Source organism: Anabrus simplex, chromosome 4 (genome assembly GCF_040414725.1).
Source record: "Anabrus simplex isolate iqAnaSimp1 chromosome 4, ASM4041472v1, whole genome shotgun sequence".
Lineage (NCBI taxonomy): Eukaryota > Metazoa > Arthropoda > Insecta > Orthoptera > Tettigoniidae > Anabrus > Anabrus simplex.
Window position 1 is genome coordinate 349,012,373 of NC_090268.1, and position 18,339 is coordinate 349,030,711.

An 18,339-nucleotide genomic window follows, 5' to 3' on the forward strand; every position below is an offset into this window, starting at 1 on the left:
TGGCTTAATATTCTAACACTGCAAGGAACATCATATCCTTATTTAGACACAGAAATATTAAAATGCATACAAGTTTATGTATTTCTTTACCATAGTTCAGGAAGAAGTTGTCACTGTTTTTGCTTCCTTAACAAATTTGTGTCTTGATAGGAAGAAACTTCCAGTTACATTTCAGATAAACACATTATAACCACCCACATACATGAATTAGTTTGATGTTTGGCCTAAATGATTTTAAGTGATTGCTAACGCATGATTTATATTGAAGATAATATTACTCAGATTTAAAACATAACATTAAAAAACCCAAATAAGGTTAAACAGCATTATAATATACATTACATGAAAAACATGGAACAATGATTACACTCTTATAATTAACATTTCTGCAACTCTGCTGGGCATTAGGCATTCACTGTTATTGCACTGACACATCTCCAGCTGCCACTGGGGATACCTGCAGCTCTGATATTGCTGTGAGGTGTTTTTATGGGGTCTACTCAATGACTAAACTTGATCTAGAACTTGCTCAATAAACTACAGTGATTACATAGTATGCATTCATTTAAGTACATGCCACATAAAATACTTTGTTTTCTTTTGTTGTTATGATGTTTCACTGAATCTATTTGTCATGATTACTCACTTACATGAGTTTTATCAGGTTTAATTAACAACAGTTTTTGATCCTGATGCAACATTCCTTAATCTTTATGAATGACATTGATATAATAATATTAATAAAATGTGCAATCAGTAGGTCTAAAGGTATATGTGAAATTTGCAAGAATAAAATATAAAAAATGACATTATTTTATATGGTATGAAATATTATGAACTTAGAAGCATTTTTATAAAGCATAAGGTTACCGTAACTAATCTAGTACTGTACATTTGAAGATTCATTCTTCAAAGAAATGCTGTATTTTGGTAGGCTGCTGTTATTGAGTGTGATTACTAATTAATACAAATTGGAAGAAATCTATTTCATTGTAATTGAGTAATGTTCCAAAGCAATCCTGATATTTTATCACAAGCCAGGTATGGTACCGGTACATCAATGCTGGGCTTAAACCAGCAGATGTGTAAGTCTCAGTTCGATTCAAACAAATACACTCCCGATTATCTGTGATGATAATAGGAAGCAGTTACAAGGATCATTAAAATGTATGGATAATCTAACTAAACACTAAATTTATTAATAGAAGAATTATATATTTATAAAATAATTCTCTGACTTAGTAAAGCAGTCATCTTCTATCTTAAAATATTGGTAAAGTTTGTCTGTGAGAGAAATAGAGACTTTTACTCAGAGCATTGAATATTTAATTGTTTCCAAAATGTTATGATTATTGAAACCCTACATTTCATTCAAGTATTAATAATAATAATAATAATAATAATAATAATAATAATAATAATAATAATAATAATTGTATGGCCTCAGCTACCATGTGCAGACGTTATTAATTTGATGCCATCTGGCTGTCTGCTCATCAATTTCGATGTTCTGTTTTACTCTAGGCCTGCTACATGGCAGATGGAGTAAACCGAAACTTTCTTCGGTGTCTTCGGCTGAGATTTAATTAATTTTGTCGAGTAAACACCAAATGTGTCACAAGAGATCTTTTACATGCTGACATCGTACGACATGAAGTGTCAAATAGACTTTTTTTTTGAACCCGCTATCTTGGGATCCGATCCACAGCTGATAGCTGATCCACAGAGGCAGCTATTCAAGTACCATACTGTAATAAAACAATCAAACAACGTGTTGATGCACTTCAGTAGTTTAATGTATTTTCTTCTTATTCTTATTCTACTACAGTCTCTTGCACTGGGGAGATGGATTCACAGTTGTTAATAAGTTTTGCTGTTATGTTGTTTTGGATGTCATATTGTAAGCTGTTTCTGACAGAAGCCTAATCAATCAAATTGTGATCTGGAGAAGGAATGCACCTTGGACATCCATTACTACTATCTACATTGGAGGTGTTGTATCTTCTAATATTAATAGTTGGCCAGTACATAACTCATGAGATTTTTGAAATGGATGTCTTGACCCTTTAGTCTGGATTCCATATACTGTAAAACTAAACTGTTATGGCAGTATCATGATTTATGTAAAAGTTCAAAGTTGCTTGCTTTTTCTTTTGAAATTAGTGGGTTCTTTTATTCACTGCTGAGTATGAGTAATAAAATGCAAAGGAGCATGAATTTATAAAGTACCAACTGGAAACACATAGATAATTGGGATTTTACTGTTCTTACTGGTAGGAAGATATTTACGTGATTTTCTTTTCTTTGTAAGAAAGAAATTTAAGCTGGTTTAGAAAACATATTTATCTAGGTTTGTGCTGGTTTGGAAGATTTGAAGCCAATTTGAACGTTAAATATTGTAGGTGGGAAGAACAAATGAAGGAAGATGTACAAGTTACAATATTATGGAATTGTATAACTTGGTCAAAGGCTGTGAGAGGTAAGATTGTTTTTGGTTTAAGGACTTTTATGATCGCTAAAAAATTTTATATTTCAAAACCAGGACTGTCTTCACTTTAAAATTTCAGTTATGGTAATTGAATATTGGTTGGATGTTGCTGAAAAGTATATTATTTTCAGAAAAACTAAACTGGAGAGTTTGTGTAAAAGGCTAAGTTTACATGAGATTGTTTTTGGTTTAAGGACTTTTATGATCACTAAATATATTTTATATTTTAAAACCAGGACTGTCTTCACTTTAACATTTCAGTTATGGTAATTGAATATTGGTTGGATGTTGCTGAAAAGTATGTTATTTTCAGAAAAACTAAACTGGAGAGTTTCTGTAAAAGGCTAAGTTTACATGAACAGCAGCTTCCTGAAAGAAAGGAAAATGCCTTATGTACTATTGCATTTGATAAACACTATCAACTGTATTCTCATTTCTATCACTGAATGTGGTATGTGAATGTGAACCTGGTATCACACTAACAAGGGCTTCTCTACACATGAAGACTGCGAGTATATTAATGTTCATCAAGCTGATTGTGTCTTCTGTGCATGTTTTTCAACCCTTAGCATATGTCAGTTCCTAGTTCCTGAAAGGCTGATATCTAGCAGCAGACATGAAGGATAAGGAACAGACTCATGAAGATGGCAACACCAGTGTGAGGAGCCCAATTTGGAAGCTATTATGAACCAAACCAAAACCAAACCCCATGGCGCATCAGTCCCGAAGGGCCATGGCCTACCAAGCCACTGCTGCTCAGCCTGAAGGCCTGCAGATTACGAGGTGTCATATGGTCAGCACGATGGATCCTCTCAGCTGTTATTCTCGGCTTTCTAGACCGGAGCCGCCATGTCACCGTCAGACAGCTCCTCAGTTGAAATCATGTAGGCTGAGTGGACCTCGAACCAGCCCTCAGATGAAGATAAACATCCATGACCTGGCCGGAAATCAAACCCTGGGCCTCCGGGTAAGAGGCAGGCATGCTACCCTTACACTGCGGGGCATTTTGAAACCTTTTCATTAATGTTTTATGTTTCATTTCCATTTTCATGGTACCTACCTACTGTGTGTATAATTTAATTTCCATTTGCCTAAAGTAAAAGAACAAGAGCTCCAAACATTTGAGGTATATTTCGAGTTATGAAATGAGATAATATAGGTGTGGTAAACTTCTATTTAGGAAAAAAGAACCCTACTTATAAGAATTTTACTCTCATACATATATCCAATAAATTTTACTCTACTATATTTTGGTCTTTTCTGTTTTATCTACAAGTTGATTAGAAGAAATGGAAATTCATGGTATCAGATTTACTTTATGGAAGTGAAAGCTGGACATCCAGAAAATAGGAGAAGAGCCACTTTGAAGCAAAATGACAAGAATGACCTAGACTAAAAGAGAAACAACTCAAGGAGTATTCAGTGAAGTAAAGCAGGACAGAAAATTATTAAAAGGAATGGAAAGTAGGAAAAACTTAGTTTATTAAGATAAAACATTTTTGTCACTAATATTTTTGAATGCAAAGTTTTACAGAGGAAAGGGAGAAATTGACCAAGGCAAAAGTATCTTGAGAATATCAAAAGGAGAGTGGGTTGTGAAAAGTATATGAAGATCAAATGAGCAGTGAAAGACAGGGAAGTGTGGTTGAGTTGACAAGAACATGAATAAAGGAGTATTTAGTTATTAAGAAAATAGAAAAATGGTAGTGAACAGTGACATGTTCAGGCCTTGAATTCAGAGAAAGAGACAAGTGACTGCTATTAGTTTTTGAATGTTAATGTAAATTAATTCAACAAGTGAATATCATATTACTCATGGAAATGCATAGGAAATTAGAAAAACACAATAATCACTTCCAGAAAATATCTGTTGGATGATGGGAAACAAATCTTAGATGTGCATAAATATTGAAGTGATGTCACATCAAAACTCAGTTGTAAGAGTGAATTCTTCATGGGAGATTCTATTTCTGTTACTGTTATTTTACCGAGTTGGATATCTACCAGGGAAGAAAATATGATACAATGTTTGGGATAACAAAGAAAATAAAAAATTCAATAAAGTTATTGTAACTTTATTGTACTTCTGAAAAATTTCAGGGCTATTTATGTACTCCCTTAGCTATGCAATGAAATGGATGAAGAACCTTACAACTTTGGAGCGCAACAGGAGAAAAGTTACCGATCCATCCAATAAAATGATTAATAATGGGCAACTTTTCAAGAGATAAAATTCTGAGCTGAATAATTATTGAAAAGAAGAGATTTTAATACCCTACCTATGTATGTAACGAGATATACCGTAGTGAAAAACGTTTTGAATTTTTTAATAAAGTCACTTATAAGCAAGTATTTCTGAGTAAAAACTAACTTTAATGTTGCAGAATCATGACAAATGGCTTCACTATATCATCATCTCAACAAAACCCTATCTTCAAACCCTGTCATAGGCCTTCCGCTTTTGATTTGAAGTCCTCAATTTTTAATAAAAAGAGAGGTATCCCCAAAACCAATTTTTAATTTTATGAGAAAGGTGAAATGAGTTGATAGTAAGAAGAAATTTGCTTTCTTGAAAAATAAAACAAGAATCATATATAGAATATGATACGTATTATTTACAATGCTGTGGCACTGAGAATCACCGTGCTCAGTAGAGTCTACTAAAAATGAAAAGTTTTTGTGGGATGATGAACAGACAGTATACACACGTATTAAGTCGAACATAACCACTCTTGCAAACACTTAAAGCACTTAATTCATATTCATTACTCAATAAGTTTTGGGACAAATACAGAGAAGTTATTGACACTTGACACAATAATCCAACAAGATAAGGAAAACACCCCAAGTATTCTCAAGTCACACGAGTCGCTGTTGGTAGCTATACACAATGTTGATTTTTGTACAATGTAGTCATCATAGCAGTGCTAGTGCACAGCCGTTACCTAAAAATCGACTGAGCACCAAAAAAGTAACATTATCAGAGTTCATATTGACTTGCACTACTTTAGCGCTTAAGCCACATGTAGCTGTTTTTTAAGGTTTTTAAGTTTTAATTTAACGAATCTCTAAATAAACTATATATTTATATGCTATGCAAAAAGAGAGCTATTTTGATGTCTTTTGAAATCAATCCATGAATATTTTTAAAGCTCAATCCGAAGTCTTTTCATGTGTTGATTATTTGTTTAAAAAGTAAAGTAGTCTATATTACAGTAAGTGAGATCTCGTCAGTCGTCACCATCCATACCGATGAGTTCTCCTTGCAGACGACCTTTGTAGCGACAACATAGCGTCATGCAGAAGATCCGTACAGCCAGACGGAACTGTGGGCTGAGTGCAAGAAGGATCAATGCTTTCCAGAACGAATTGAGAATTCCCAGCCACACGATGCCGAAATGTAGGTAAGGGACCTGGAACTTAGTTCCGGTGAAGTATTCATACAATTTTACGCCCGCGTATGGTGTCCATGATAACCAGAAGGTCACCACGAGGACGAAAGACATGACGTGACTTGGGTTGGACAGATTCTCCGACAGCGCCGTTGCGTACTCCTTGTCATGTATGGGAACTCCACTGCGAAGTTTCTTCATCATGGAGAAAATGTAAGAGTAAGTATACACAATGGTGATTAGACTGGGACCTAACATAAGAATGGCGACTGTAACTGAATAGGCCGCCATATTACCCCAGTCTAACATACAGATATAGGCATCACTATCAAAGAGAGGTTTATTGAAACCTAGGAGAGGTGGACAGCACAGCATGGCGGCGGAGATCCATGTAAATACCATCCAACACTGACAGCGAGTCTTTGTCTGTACAGTTTCGTAGCGCAATGGCTTTCGCACGGCTAGATACCGGTCCACGCTGATCCACATGAAGGTGAAAATGCTGACACTCCACAAGGTGACCTCCAGGTAGCCCACCAGCCGGCACACCACGTCCCCGTACACCCACTGTTGAACGATGGCTGGATACACTGATAGAGGAACCACAAGGATACCACACATCAGGTCCGCCACGGCCAGTGACAGCAGGTAGATGTTGATGACCTCGGAAGGGCCTGCAACAAATTACCAACCAGTTAGAATTACTCTTTACTAGTGCCATTTAATCAAATTATACACTGCAAAAAATGTTTGGAGTATGAAGGATGCAATGCAACAATAAAATAACAGAATGCTGTATATTGTATCACAGACAAACACAACCTGGAAATGTAAGCTTTTACAAACTCAAATGTTTTTGTTTCAAAATCTAATGCAAATAAACAGTAAAAATGAAAATGTTACATTCTGTGTGTTTATTTTAGTGAAGGTTGTCCCTTTCCCACTCTGTTTTAGTGATGGGTATGGCCTCCTCTGGTACTGTTCAGGTCTCTGACACACTGTGGCATGTTTGCGATGAGTACATTGACTGATGATAAACTTAACCATAATAGGTATTTGATTTGATCCTGTACTGACTTATCTAAAGTTATTAAAATCTATTTAAAATAGTATGTGTTTGGTCCACCTTGTCAATACACTTTTTGTAATTGAAAAATTATTTATTCATACATGTTTCAGGATGCCTTTGCTGGTGGGACCTAGGTGTTTACAGTGCACTAAGTCTTCAGGTATGGGCTAGAGCAATTTTGTTACTTTCATTGATCTGTCTCTGTCTTATCCTTGGCTTTGACAAAATGAAAGTGACTGAGGTATGAGCGATTATAGTAATGCCATTCCTTACGCAGCCAGTCCCTGCTATGAATGGTGTGAAAATATTGCTTATAGGGTCGGTTAGTGCATGCATTTCAGTGGGCTTGGCAGACTGATATGTGATAGCAACTTCTGGCTCGGTGAGGAAAGCAACGGGAAACTAGCTCACTCCTCATTTCCCTAGTATGCCTCTTCAGTGATGCCTAGGCCATCCATGACAGCTTTCGGGCTGATGACTAAACATACATACATACATACATACATACATACATACATACATACATACATACATACATACATACATACATACATACATACATACATACACATGTTTCAGGAACATAGTACATTCCCTTCATCAGTGAAGTCCAATCAAAGAATAAAAACAATATAAAACTATCTTTCCTTTAGCCCAAAATTTAAAGAAGTATTGCCGGTATATCATAATTCACCATATCAATAAATAAACAAACATTAGTGAAATATTATGAAAATTTTCTTTACATAAAATTTTAATATTTTGATGATGTTGAATGAGAATATGTAAATAAAGAAGAAAATAAAATAGAAGCAAATGATTAAACTTGAAGTTCTTAAATTTATGAAAAAATGAGGTTGTATGAGAAACTTGGGCTAATAAGTAAAAAAATAAGAGTGAAGAAAACTTTAAACTTACTTATTTAACGGTCCTATTTTCACTGATCATATCTGTTGTTGGCTCAGCTGTGTTTGCGAAGATGGAAGGAGTGAGGAGGGGGGGGGGGGGGAGGGGAGGGAGGTGTAGAGCTGGTGGGGAGAGGGGGGAGGAAAGAGTGCTGTTGAGTTGGAGAGATGGAGGCAGAGTTTGTTTCTGTTATAGAAGTGCTGACAAATATATAAAATTAATGTTTCAAGTAGAATGTTGTTTTTTTGTTGAATCCGTTTAAATTATAAGAGGGGGTTCCTAAATTATCAATTGGGCCGATGACCTTTGATGTTAGGCCCTTTTAAATAACAAACATCAACATCATCAACAAACTATTTATTTATAGACTGCTGGGAGCTTGTATTATACTAATGTCGGCACATGGAAATCTTCGCATGGCGGGACAGCTAATGACATTGTTGCCTGTAAGCAAGCATCTGCTGCATGTATTATTTGCTTTCTGCGGAATTTCTTGTTTGAAATAAAAGTTAACCATGGTTCAACAGTGTTATGTGTTCTTTGAAGAGAGGATAACGTGTAAGTGACTCATAAAATATGTTGTATACTGTAGTTATGGAATTTTGTAATATTTTACCAAGACAGTTTTGCAGTCTAAACACACTCAAAATCAGAATGGTAATTGTACTGGGGGTACACCTTCTCCATCCAGTTAAACTCTGCACCTTCTTATAAGGCCATCTATGTATTGAACTTGAACTAATGTTGTACAAGATACTTTGATTTTCAACCACTATACGTCTAATTTATTAAGAAATTTGTATTGTGACCGGTGGCAAACCTTAAGTTTTTGAAGATTGTTTTGTTCTTATGTCAAAGTTGTCAACATTCCTACGGCTTCCTTCTTTCTTAGTTATCAACCAATCAGGTATTTTTGGAATATTTTCTCTCCTATTTAAAATTGGGGCTGTGTATTGGCATCCAGCCTATCTGTAAACAGTTCTGGAAACTTCCACTTGATGTGCTATAAAAGCTGGGCACCTTAGGGCTGTGTTGTCGTCTTCTTCTCTCCAGTTTAGTGAGTGAGGCGTGTTATTCGGGGGGGCAGGGTCCGCAGGTCGGACTTAGGAAGGCCCAGAAAAACAAGGTAATGGCAGAATTTTCTTAACATGTGAGATAGCTCTGGCAGATAACTTGAGAGGAAGGTTTCAAACCTCTTTTCTTTTATGTAAAGTTCTAATTACCGGGCGAGTTGGCCATGCGGTTAGGGGCCTGCAGCTGTGAGCTTGCATCCGGGAGATAGTGAGTTCGAATCCCACTGTCGGCAGCCCTGAAGATGGTTTTCCATGGTTTCCCCATTATCACACCAGGCAAATGCTGGGGCTGTACCTTAATTAAGGCCATGGCCACTTCCTTCCCACTCCTAGGCCTATCCCATCGTCACCATAAGACCTTTCTGCGTCGGTGTGACGTAAAGCCACTAGCAAAAAAAATATTCTAATTTCATAGTTTAAATGTAGATTTTTGCCAAGCCTGAGTACTCTGTTCAAATCCCTGCTGGAAAACTTGTAAACTAAGGGAACAAAGAGTGATCACCCTCTGTTGATTCCCATTCAACTTGGTGTGGGGTGGCTAAAATTTTCTAAACCTCTAAATTATTAACACACTTTTGGGATTTAATTTTTTTGTTAAGTCATCCCTCTGTAGAATAGCCAACTTCGGGCCATAAGCCCACTTAGGGTTTGAGAGTTTTTCTAGAAGGAGTGTAAGTGTTTTGCCTCCTAGCCTTTTATTCTTGGCCGATCATGTTAAACTTTTCTTTTTACATTAAGACCATTTAGAATGGCCATCCATTCCCCTTGTTTATTTTGTAATTGCTTATAGACCAGTGTGTAACAAACTGTTGAGTAGAAGGGACCGCTACGGTAGCTGTGAAGGCCCTTCAGGAACTCTGAAAAGTGGTGGCAAAAGGGGCTCTGGTTAAGATGCAGCAGGTCGTTATGCTACTTAGGTTCCAGAACGGTTAAAAAAAAAAAAAAAGTAAATAAGTAAATAAATGCAATGTAAATATTAATCTTATACCAGTTGTATAGTATCATTTGAAATAATTCCACATCCTGTATATCAGTTGACTATATTTGTAAGTAGCACACGAGATATAAGTAGAATTTTGTAAACAATATAAATTTATTAAGGATGAGCTGTGTGTTTAATAGAAAACATTGTTAGCGTAAATTGTATAATATTGTATTATAGGAAAATTTTCTTTTGTTAATTTAATATTTAGTGCTTGACAATAATGTATTTTAGTGTATCATTTGCCACTGAGGTAGACACATCATTTGCAAATAAAGAAATTTTGATTTGATTTGATTTGATTTGATTTGAAGTTTGTAAGAAAGTTGTGCCCCTGAGATGCTGGACTATATTAACTTTTGGAGCTCAGACTCCTAGGCTATGTAAATCATGTACCTGTTTGGGGCTACAGTGCTCATCCCCTTGTATGTTATCATGTTGATAATTCTCTCTAATTTTTTCCTGATTTTGGACTATAAGTCGTTGTTGTGGGAGCTGACAAGCTCATTATTATATTGTTGTTGTTTATTCAGATTTTCTATCTATCAAATTTTAACATACATACATTATCATTATAGACTGTTATGCCTTTCAGCATTCAGTCTGCAAGCCTCTGTGAATTTACTAAACGTCGCCACAATCCTCGATTTGCAACTAGTGTTGTGGCATCATTTAGTTTTATACCTCTTATCTTTAAATCGTTAGAAACCGAGTCTAACCATCGTCATCTTGGTCTACCTCTACTTCTCTTACCCTCCATAGCAGAGTCCATTATTCTCCTAGGTAACCTATCCTCCTCCATTTGCCTCACATGACCCCACCACCGAAGCTGGTTTATGCATACAGCTTCATCCATCGAGTTCATTCCTAAATTAGCCTTTATCTCCTCATTCCGAGTACCCTCCTGCCATTGTTCCCACCTGTTTGTACCAGCAATCATTCTTGCTACTTTCATGTCTGTTACTTCTAACTTATGAATAAGATATCCTGAGTCCACCCAGCTTTTGCTTCCGTAAAGCAAAGTTGGTCTGAAAACAGACCGATGTAAAGATAGTTTCATCTGGGAGCTGACTTCCTTCTTACAGAATACTGTTGATCGCAACTGTGAGCTCACTGCATTAGCTTTACGACACCTTGATTCAATCTCACTTACTATATTACCATCCTGGGAGAACACACAACCTAAATACTTGAAATTATCAACCTGTTCTAGCTTTGTATCATCAATCTGACATTCAATTCTGTTGAATTTCTAACCTACTGACATGAATTTAGTCTTCGAGAAGCTAATTTTCGTACCATACTCATTGCACCTATTTTCAAGTTCCAAGATATTAGACTGCAGGCTTTCGGCACAATCTGCCATTAAGACCAAGTCATCAGCATAGGCCAGACTGCTTATTACATTTCCACCTAACTGAATCCCTCCCTGCCATTTTATACCATTCAGCAGATGATCCATGTAAATTACAAACAGCAAAGGTGAAAGATTACAGCCTTGTCTAACCCCTGTAAGTACCCTGAACCAAGAACTCATTCTACCATCAATTCTCACTGAAGCCCAATTGTCAACATAAATGCCTTTGATTGCTTTCAATAATCTACCTTTAATTCCATAGTCCCCAGTATGGCGAACATCTTTTCCCTCGGTACCCTGTCATATGCTTTCTCTAGATCTACGAAACATAAACACAACTGCCTATTCTTCTCGTAGCATTTTTCAGTTACCTGGCGCATACTGAAAATCTGATGCTGACAGTCTCTCTGTGGTCTGAAACCACACTGGTTTTCATCCAACTTCCTCTCAACGACTGATCGCACCCTCCCTTCCAAGATGCCAGTGAATACTTTGCCTGGTATACTAATCAATGAGATACCTCGATAGTTGTTGCAATCCTTCATGTTCCCTTGCTTATAGATAGGTGCAATTACTGCTTTTGCCCAATCTGAAGGTACCTTACCAACACTCCATGCTAATTTTACTACTCTATGAAGCCATTTCATCCCTGTCTTCCCACTATACTTCACCAGTTCAGGTCTAATTTCATCTATTCCTGCTGTCTTATGACAATGGGGTTTATTTACCATCCTTTCCACTTCCTCAAGCATAATTTCATCAACATCATTTTCCTCCTCCCCATGAGCTTGGCTGTTCACAACACCACCAGGATGATTTCCTTTACATTGAGAAGATGTTCAAAATATTCCCTCTACCTCTCCAGTGATTCCCTGGGATCTATTATGAGTTCACTGGAATTACTCAAAACACTGTTCATTTCCTTTTTCCCTCCCTTGCTAAAATTCTTTATTACTGTCCAGAAAGGTTTCCCTGCTGCTTGACCTAGCCTTTCCAGGTTGTTACCAAAATCTTCCCACAACTTCTTTTTGGATTCAATAACTATTTGTTTTGCTCTGTATCTTTCATCTACGTACAAATCCCTGTCTGCCTCAGCTCTTGTTTGGAGCCATTTCTGATATGCCTTCTTTTTACGTTTACAAGCTGCTCTCACTTCATCATTCCACCAAGCTGTTCGCCTTTTCCCATCTTTACACACAGTTGCTCCTAGGCATTCCCTTGCTGTTTCTACTACAGCATCTCTGTATGCCACCCCTTCACTTTCTGTATCCTGAACCTGCTTACAGTCTACTGTTCGAAATTTCTCACTAATCATATCCATAAAAAAAAAATAAAAAAAATAAAAAAAATAAATAAATAAAATAAAATAAATAAATAAATAAATTCAAAATTTAGTACCTTAACTAATGCTCTGGTCATTTCCTTGTCCACCCATTCATCCTGGCACCTTCTTACACCTCTGTGTGCCACGGAATTTCCATAACAATAAATGAAGTCCATTAGTTAATTATTTCTTTTCTTTATTTTCAGATTACATTCAGAGATATTGCGTATAGTAATTATGATCTAGTTTTCTAGTATTTGAAGGAATTACACTTGAAGAAGCACTGGATATTGTAAGTGATGATAACTGATTGTCGAGGACAGTGTTACAATATGCTAATTTTATAGCAAAGAAGTAAGTATAAATAACCACCTAATCGATACTTTATTAATGCCTCAGGCAAAATTGAATAAAATTAAAACTTACAGGACATGTTTCGACCACTTAGTGGTCCTCTTCAGCTGTATAAATAAAGAACTGAAAAGAAAAACATTGACAATAAGCACAAATAAAGTATCGATTAGGTGGTTATTTATACTTACTTCTTGATTAAACATCGATACGGTCATGAAATGGACAACTTGTAATAATTTTATAGCAGTCGAAAATAAAGCTGTGTTTTTGCACTGTTTGGCACAGTTTCTGAATTTTTTTTTTTTTTTGCAGGATACCCTAAAAGGAATACCAGAATGTCAGAATATAATAGGAATAATGAAAGATTTAATCCATTTTCTAAGGAATCTCCAAAAAAAATTGTCCTTTTTCATCATCATCATCATCATCTGTTTACCCTCCAGGTTCGGTTCTTCCCTCGGACTTCGCGAGGGATGCCACCTCTACCGCCTCAAGGGCAGTGTCCTGGAGCTTCAGACTCTTGGTCGGGGGATACAACTGGGGAGTATGACCAGTACCTCGCCCAGGCGGCCTCACCTGCTATGCTGAACAGGGGCCTTGTGGCGGGATGGGAAGATTGGAAGGGATAGGCAAGGAAGAGGGAAGGAAGCGGCCGTGGCCTTAAGGTAGGTACCATCCCGGCATTCGCCTGGAGGAGAAGTGGGAAACCACGGAAAACCACTTCCAGGATGGCTGAGATGGGAATCGAACCCACCTCTACTCAGTTGACCTCCCGAGGCTGAGTGGACCCCGTTCCAGCCCTCGTACCACTTTCCAAATTTCGTGGCAGAGCCGGGAATCGAACCCGGACCTCCGGGGGTGGCAGCTAATCACGCGAACCACTACATCACAGAGGCGGCGTTTGTCCTTTTTCACACATTTAAAACTTGATGATACTGCAAACCTTGGACCATTCTGTTCTACTAGAAAGACAGTATGGTACCTTTCGTTGTCTTCTTTTTGGACAACTATACTGAACCAATATAAATGGTCCGTTATTGGACATTATAAATTTTCCAGCTAACTCATTCCCGGTTGCCAGCGTTTCGCCATCGTGTGCTAGGCTGGGCTCATCAGTTGGTACGTAGCACACCTACCAAGACGCTGGCTAGTGCATACCGTGGAGGCCACTGCGTAGGCTAATTGTATCCACCGGCAGTGCCAATGCACTATGAGACACTTCGTCTCATTATCAAAAATTGATGCCTGCTTGGCCTGCTTGGCCATCAGATGATATAGATATAGATATCATCTGATGGCCAAGCAGGCATCAGGCCTGCTTGGCCTGCTTGGCCATCAGATGATATAGATATAGATATCATCTGATGGCCAAGCAGGCATCAATTTTTGATAATGAGACGAAGTGTCTCATAGTGCATTGGCACTGCCGGTGGATACAATTAGCCTACGCAGTGGCCTCCACGGTATGCACTAGCCAGCGTCTTGGCAGGTGTGCTAGGTACCATCTGATGAGCCCAGCCTAGCACACGAGGGCGAAACGCTGGCAACCGGGAATGAGTTAGCTGGAAAATTTATAATGTCCAATAACGGACCATTTATATTGGTATTATAAATTTACTCATTCGGAACAAATATTCCAGATTCCCTATGGGAATCAACATCTATATCAACTATACTGAACAACGGGAAATTTTCCATACAGTTTGTAAAGATGATACATCTGATGCAGGTTCTAAATCAAATGATTTCTGAATGCAGATGCAATTCTTTGATTTCTTTTTCAAATTAAAAGTTTTGGTTAAGCTGTTTGGACATACTGGCACTGTAAATACTGCCTTGGCTGGGGCTGTACCTTAATTCAGGTCACGGCTGCTTCCTTCCCATTCCCAGGCCTTTCCTGTCCCATTGTCGCCATAAGACCTATCTGTGTTGGTGCGACGTAAGCAAATAGCTTACCTTAATACTGCCTTGAAAAGAAAGGCCTTAATTTATTAATGACCAATAAAAGATTGCTACGCTGTTAACAACGATTCAATAAGTAAGAGAAAATTCTGAAGTAATTTGAAATGAGACCATTTAGCAGACTAGCAAAATGGATGTCGTATCTTCATAATTACCACAGAAAGAGAAAGTGCCCCAAAAGTCTGATGAATCTGGTGAATCAATTTTTAGATATTTGTGGCGCTGCCTGATATCACATTTTGATGCAAATGCACATAAACTCTTGCAGAAAATACAGAATTTTCTTCTAGGTGATTACAACAATAGTGATGACATTTTGTGTTTGTATGAATCAAATGTTGAAGGACTGCTTATTTCTCCATTGAAGTATATTATTACCGGTAGCCGGTACTTGAAATCCTAAAGAGAAAGGGACAGTGTATTATGATCAGTTCTTTTGATAGTCTGGTAGAACACCTCAAAAAGGAGAGATATCTGCAAGATTTCTTGTGAGAACTTGTGAAGTTCAAGTGTTGACTGTTCATGTATCAACATGCACTGTTGAAAGATCGTTCTTGTGGTTGCAGAGGTTAAAGATTTACCTTCGGTCTGTTATGAGACAAGACGCCTAAATACTGTTTCTGTCATCTATTGTCATAGAGAAGAAATCATGAACTTAGACCTCCATTCGGTGGTAGAAGAGATTATTAGAACGAATGAGCTATGATGCAAGACTTTTGCTGGAAAGTAGTAAGGTACCGTAAGACTCAACGAATCTAACATTATTTTTCTTCAAACTTTTAATTGAGCAACTATTTAAATATTTAATTTTCAGGTAACTAAAAGCACATGTAGTGTAATAACATCATTAATGCCTTGTACTCTAGTAGTTGTACCAGGGCTGTAGTCAGGGTATACACGGGTATTTGCCGTATGCCCTCTGTTAAACTCTACTCATTAGAGTATGCTGTCTGATTTCTTGAGTAAACCTTCTTTGGTTTCTTTTCTTCTTAATTTCGCCATTCTGACAGTGAGTTTTAACCCTCCAACTATGCTCGTAATCGTGAACATCGAAGGTTCAGCTCGATGAACAATATTATCAACCATCATTTATTTAAGGTCATCATCAATCACTGTTCATTGTTTATGTTTCCAGCCTAATTTTCATGCAGTACATTGAAATATAATACCAGTTGGCTGAATTAAGCCTGAGTCATATGAAGAAGTAGCTGCAAAACCACCATACTGCAATATACATCAATTGAAGAGTTTGTTCCAGTGAAAAGTATGATCACAAACCCAAAGATGCACCTTGGATTGTTTTTTAATAAATAACTGGAACTATGTCCAATTGAAAACAACTGTGTAAGCAAAATAAGGTTTTCAAACTAGTGCATTCGAGTATAGATTTCTTCTATGTCATCATTAAATGTCTTCTATATGCCTGATTTGCCGGCCCAGCGTAGTAGGGATAGCATGCCTGCCTATTACCCAGAAGCCCTGGGTTTGATTCCCGGCCAGGTCAGGGATTTTTACCTGGACACATGAGCTGGTTCAAGGTCCAAGGTCCACTCAGCCTACATGATTGTAACTGAGTAGCTATCTGATGGTGCGATGACGGAGCCGGTCTAGGAAGCCAAGAATAACGTCAGAGAGGATTTGTCATGCTGACCACTTGACACCTCATAATCTGCAGGCCTTCTGGCTGAGCAATGGTTGCTTGGTAGGCCATGGCCCTTCAGGGCTATTGTGCCATGGGGTTTGGGTTGGGTTGGTTTTTATATGCCTGATTTTTTTCAAATTGAGGAAAGTTTGTTATAACAATCTGTAACCCACTAATTGAAAATGACAGGGAGTGGCATCTGGGATTTGTCATGGCCTGACTTAGAGTATACCCTGTGAGAATGTTGGGTCTACAGCGCTGAGTTGTACGAAATAGTATATTAATAGTCTGCCTCCGTGGTGTAGTGGTTAGTGTGATTAGCTGTCACCTCTAGAGGCCCGGGTTCGATTGCCGGCTCTGCCACGAAATTTGAAAAGTCTTACGAGGGCTGGAACGGGGTCCTTTCAGCCTCGGGAGGTCAACTGAGTAGGAGGAGTTTCAATTCACTCCTCAGCCATCCTTGAAGTGGTTCTCTGTGATTTCCCCATTTCTCCTCCAGGCAAATGCTGGGATGGTACCATAGTTAAGGTCACAGACGCTTTCTCCCCTCTTCCTTTTCTATCTCTTACAATCTCTCCACACCTGCACAAGGCCCCTGTTCAGCATAACAGGTGAGGCCACCTGGGAGAGGTACTGATCCTCCTCCCCAGTTGTATCCCTCGACCCAAAGTCTCATGCTTCAGGACACTGCCCTTGAGGCGGTAGAGGTGGGATCCCTCACTGAGTCTGGGGGAAAAACGAATCCTGGAGGGTAAATGGATTAAGAAAGACAGAAGTATATTAATATCTAACTTAACTGCACAATCCTACCTCCCAAAAAATGTTAAACGATTTGGCTCCTATAAAGACCCTGCCAGGACGAGATTTTCAGTATGCATCAAGAAATTGAGGAAAGCTACGAGAGAAATAGACAGTAATATTTATACAGCATTTCGTATATCTAGAGAAGGTATATGACAACTAAGGGAAGATGTTAGTTTTGCTGTGGAAATATGGGATTGTGCATTTATGTTGATCATCAAGCCGCAATGAGAATTGACAGTAGAATGAGTTCTTAGTTCAAAGTAGTTACAGGGGGTTAGATAAGGCTGTAATTTATTCCCTTCGTTGTTCATAGTATACATGGATCAGTTATTGAAAGGTAGAGAGAAATTCTGCTGAGTGGAAATGTCGTAAGTAGTCTGGCCTATGCCAATGACTTGGTCCTAATAGCAGCCTGTGTTGAAAGCCTGCAGTATAATATCTTGGAGCTTGCAATATAGGTGTGAGCTCGATAGCTGCAGTCACTTAGTGCGGTCAGTATCCAATATGGGAGATAGTGGGTTCGAACTCTACTGTCGGCAGCCCTGAAGATGGTTTTCCGTGGTTTCCCATTTTCACACCAGGAAAATGTTGGGGCTTACCTTAAATAAGGCCACAGTCGTTTTCTTCTACTTCTACTAGCCCTTTCCTGCATCATCATCGCCAATGGACCTATCTGTGTCGGCGTGACGTAAAGTAACTTAAAAAAAAATGTAAACAGGTGTAATTTAGCAGAAACCTGAGAGGATTGAATGTCAGGTAGGGAATATGAAGTTGTAACTTGTGGATCATTTCAAGTACTTAGGATGTTTTTTTTTTTTTTTTCAGGATGGTAGTATAGTAAGTAGAATCGAATTAAAGTGAAACAAAGCTAATAAAGTGAGCTCGCAGTTGCAATTAACGATATTCTGTAAGAAAGAAGTGAGTAGCGCTGTTAACGGAGCGGTTGTTTACGGAGCGGAGCCTCCGGGCGCTTTCAATCGGAGCCT

At 38.0% G+C, this 18,339-nt stretch overlaps 1 protein-coding gene across 1 annotated transcript in view; it reads right to left on the reverse strand.

Annotated features, from left to right (window-relative positions):
* Positions 1 to 4,874: 4,874 nt before the first annotated feature.
* DopEcR (G-protein coupled receptor DopEcR) overlaps positions 4,875 to 18,339 on the reverse strand; it is a 347,233-nt gene continuing 333,768 nt past the window's right edge. The window contains exon 2 of the mRNA XM_067146544.2: positions 4,875 to 6,554. Coding sequence (XP_067002645.1) covers positions 5,719 to 6,554 — 836 coding nt within the window. The 3' untranslated portion in view covers positions 4,875 to 5,718. The remainder of the gene's footprint in view (positions 6,555 to 18,339) is intronic.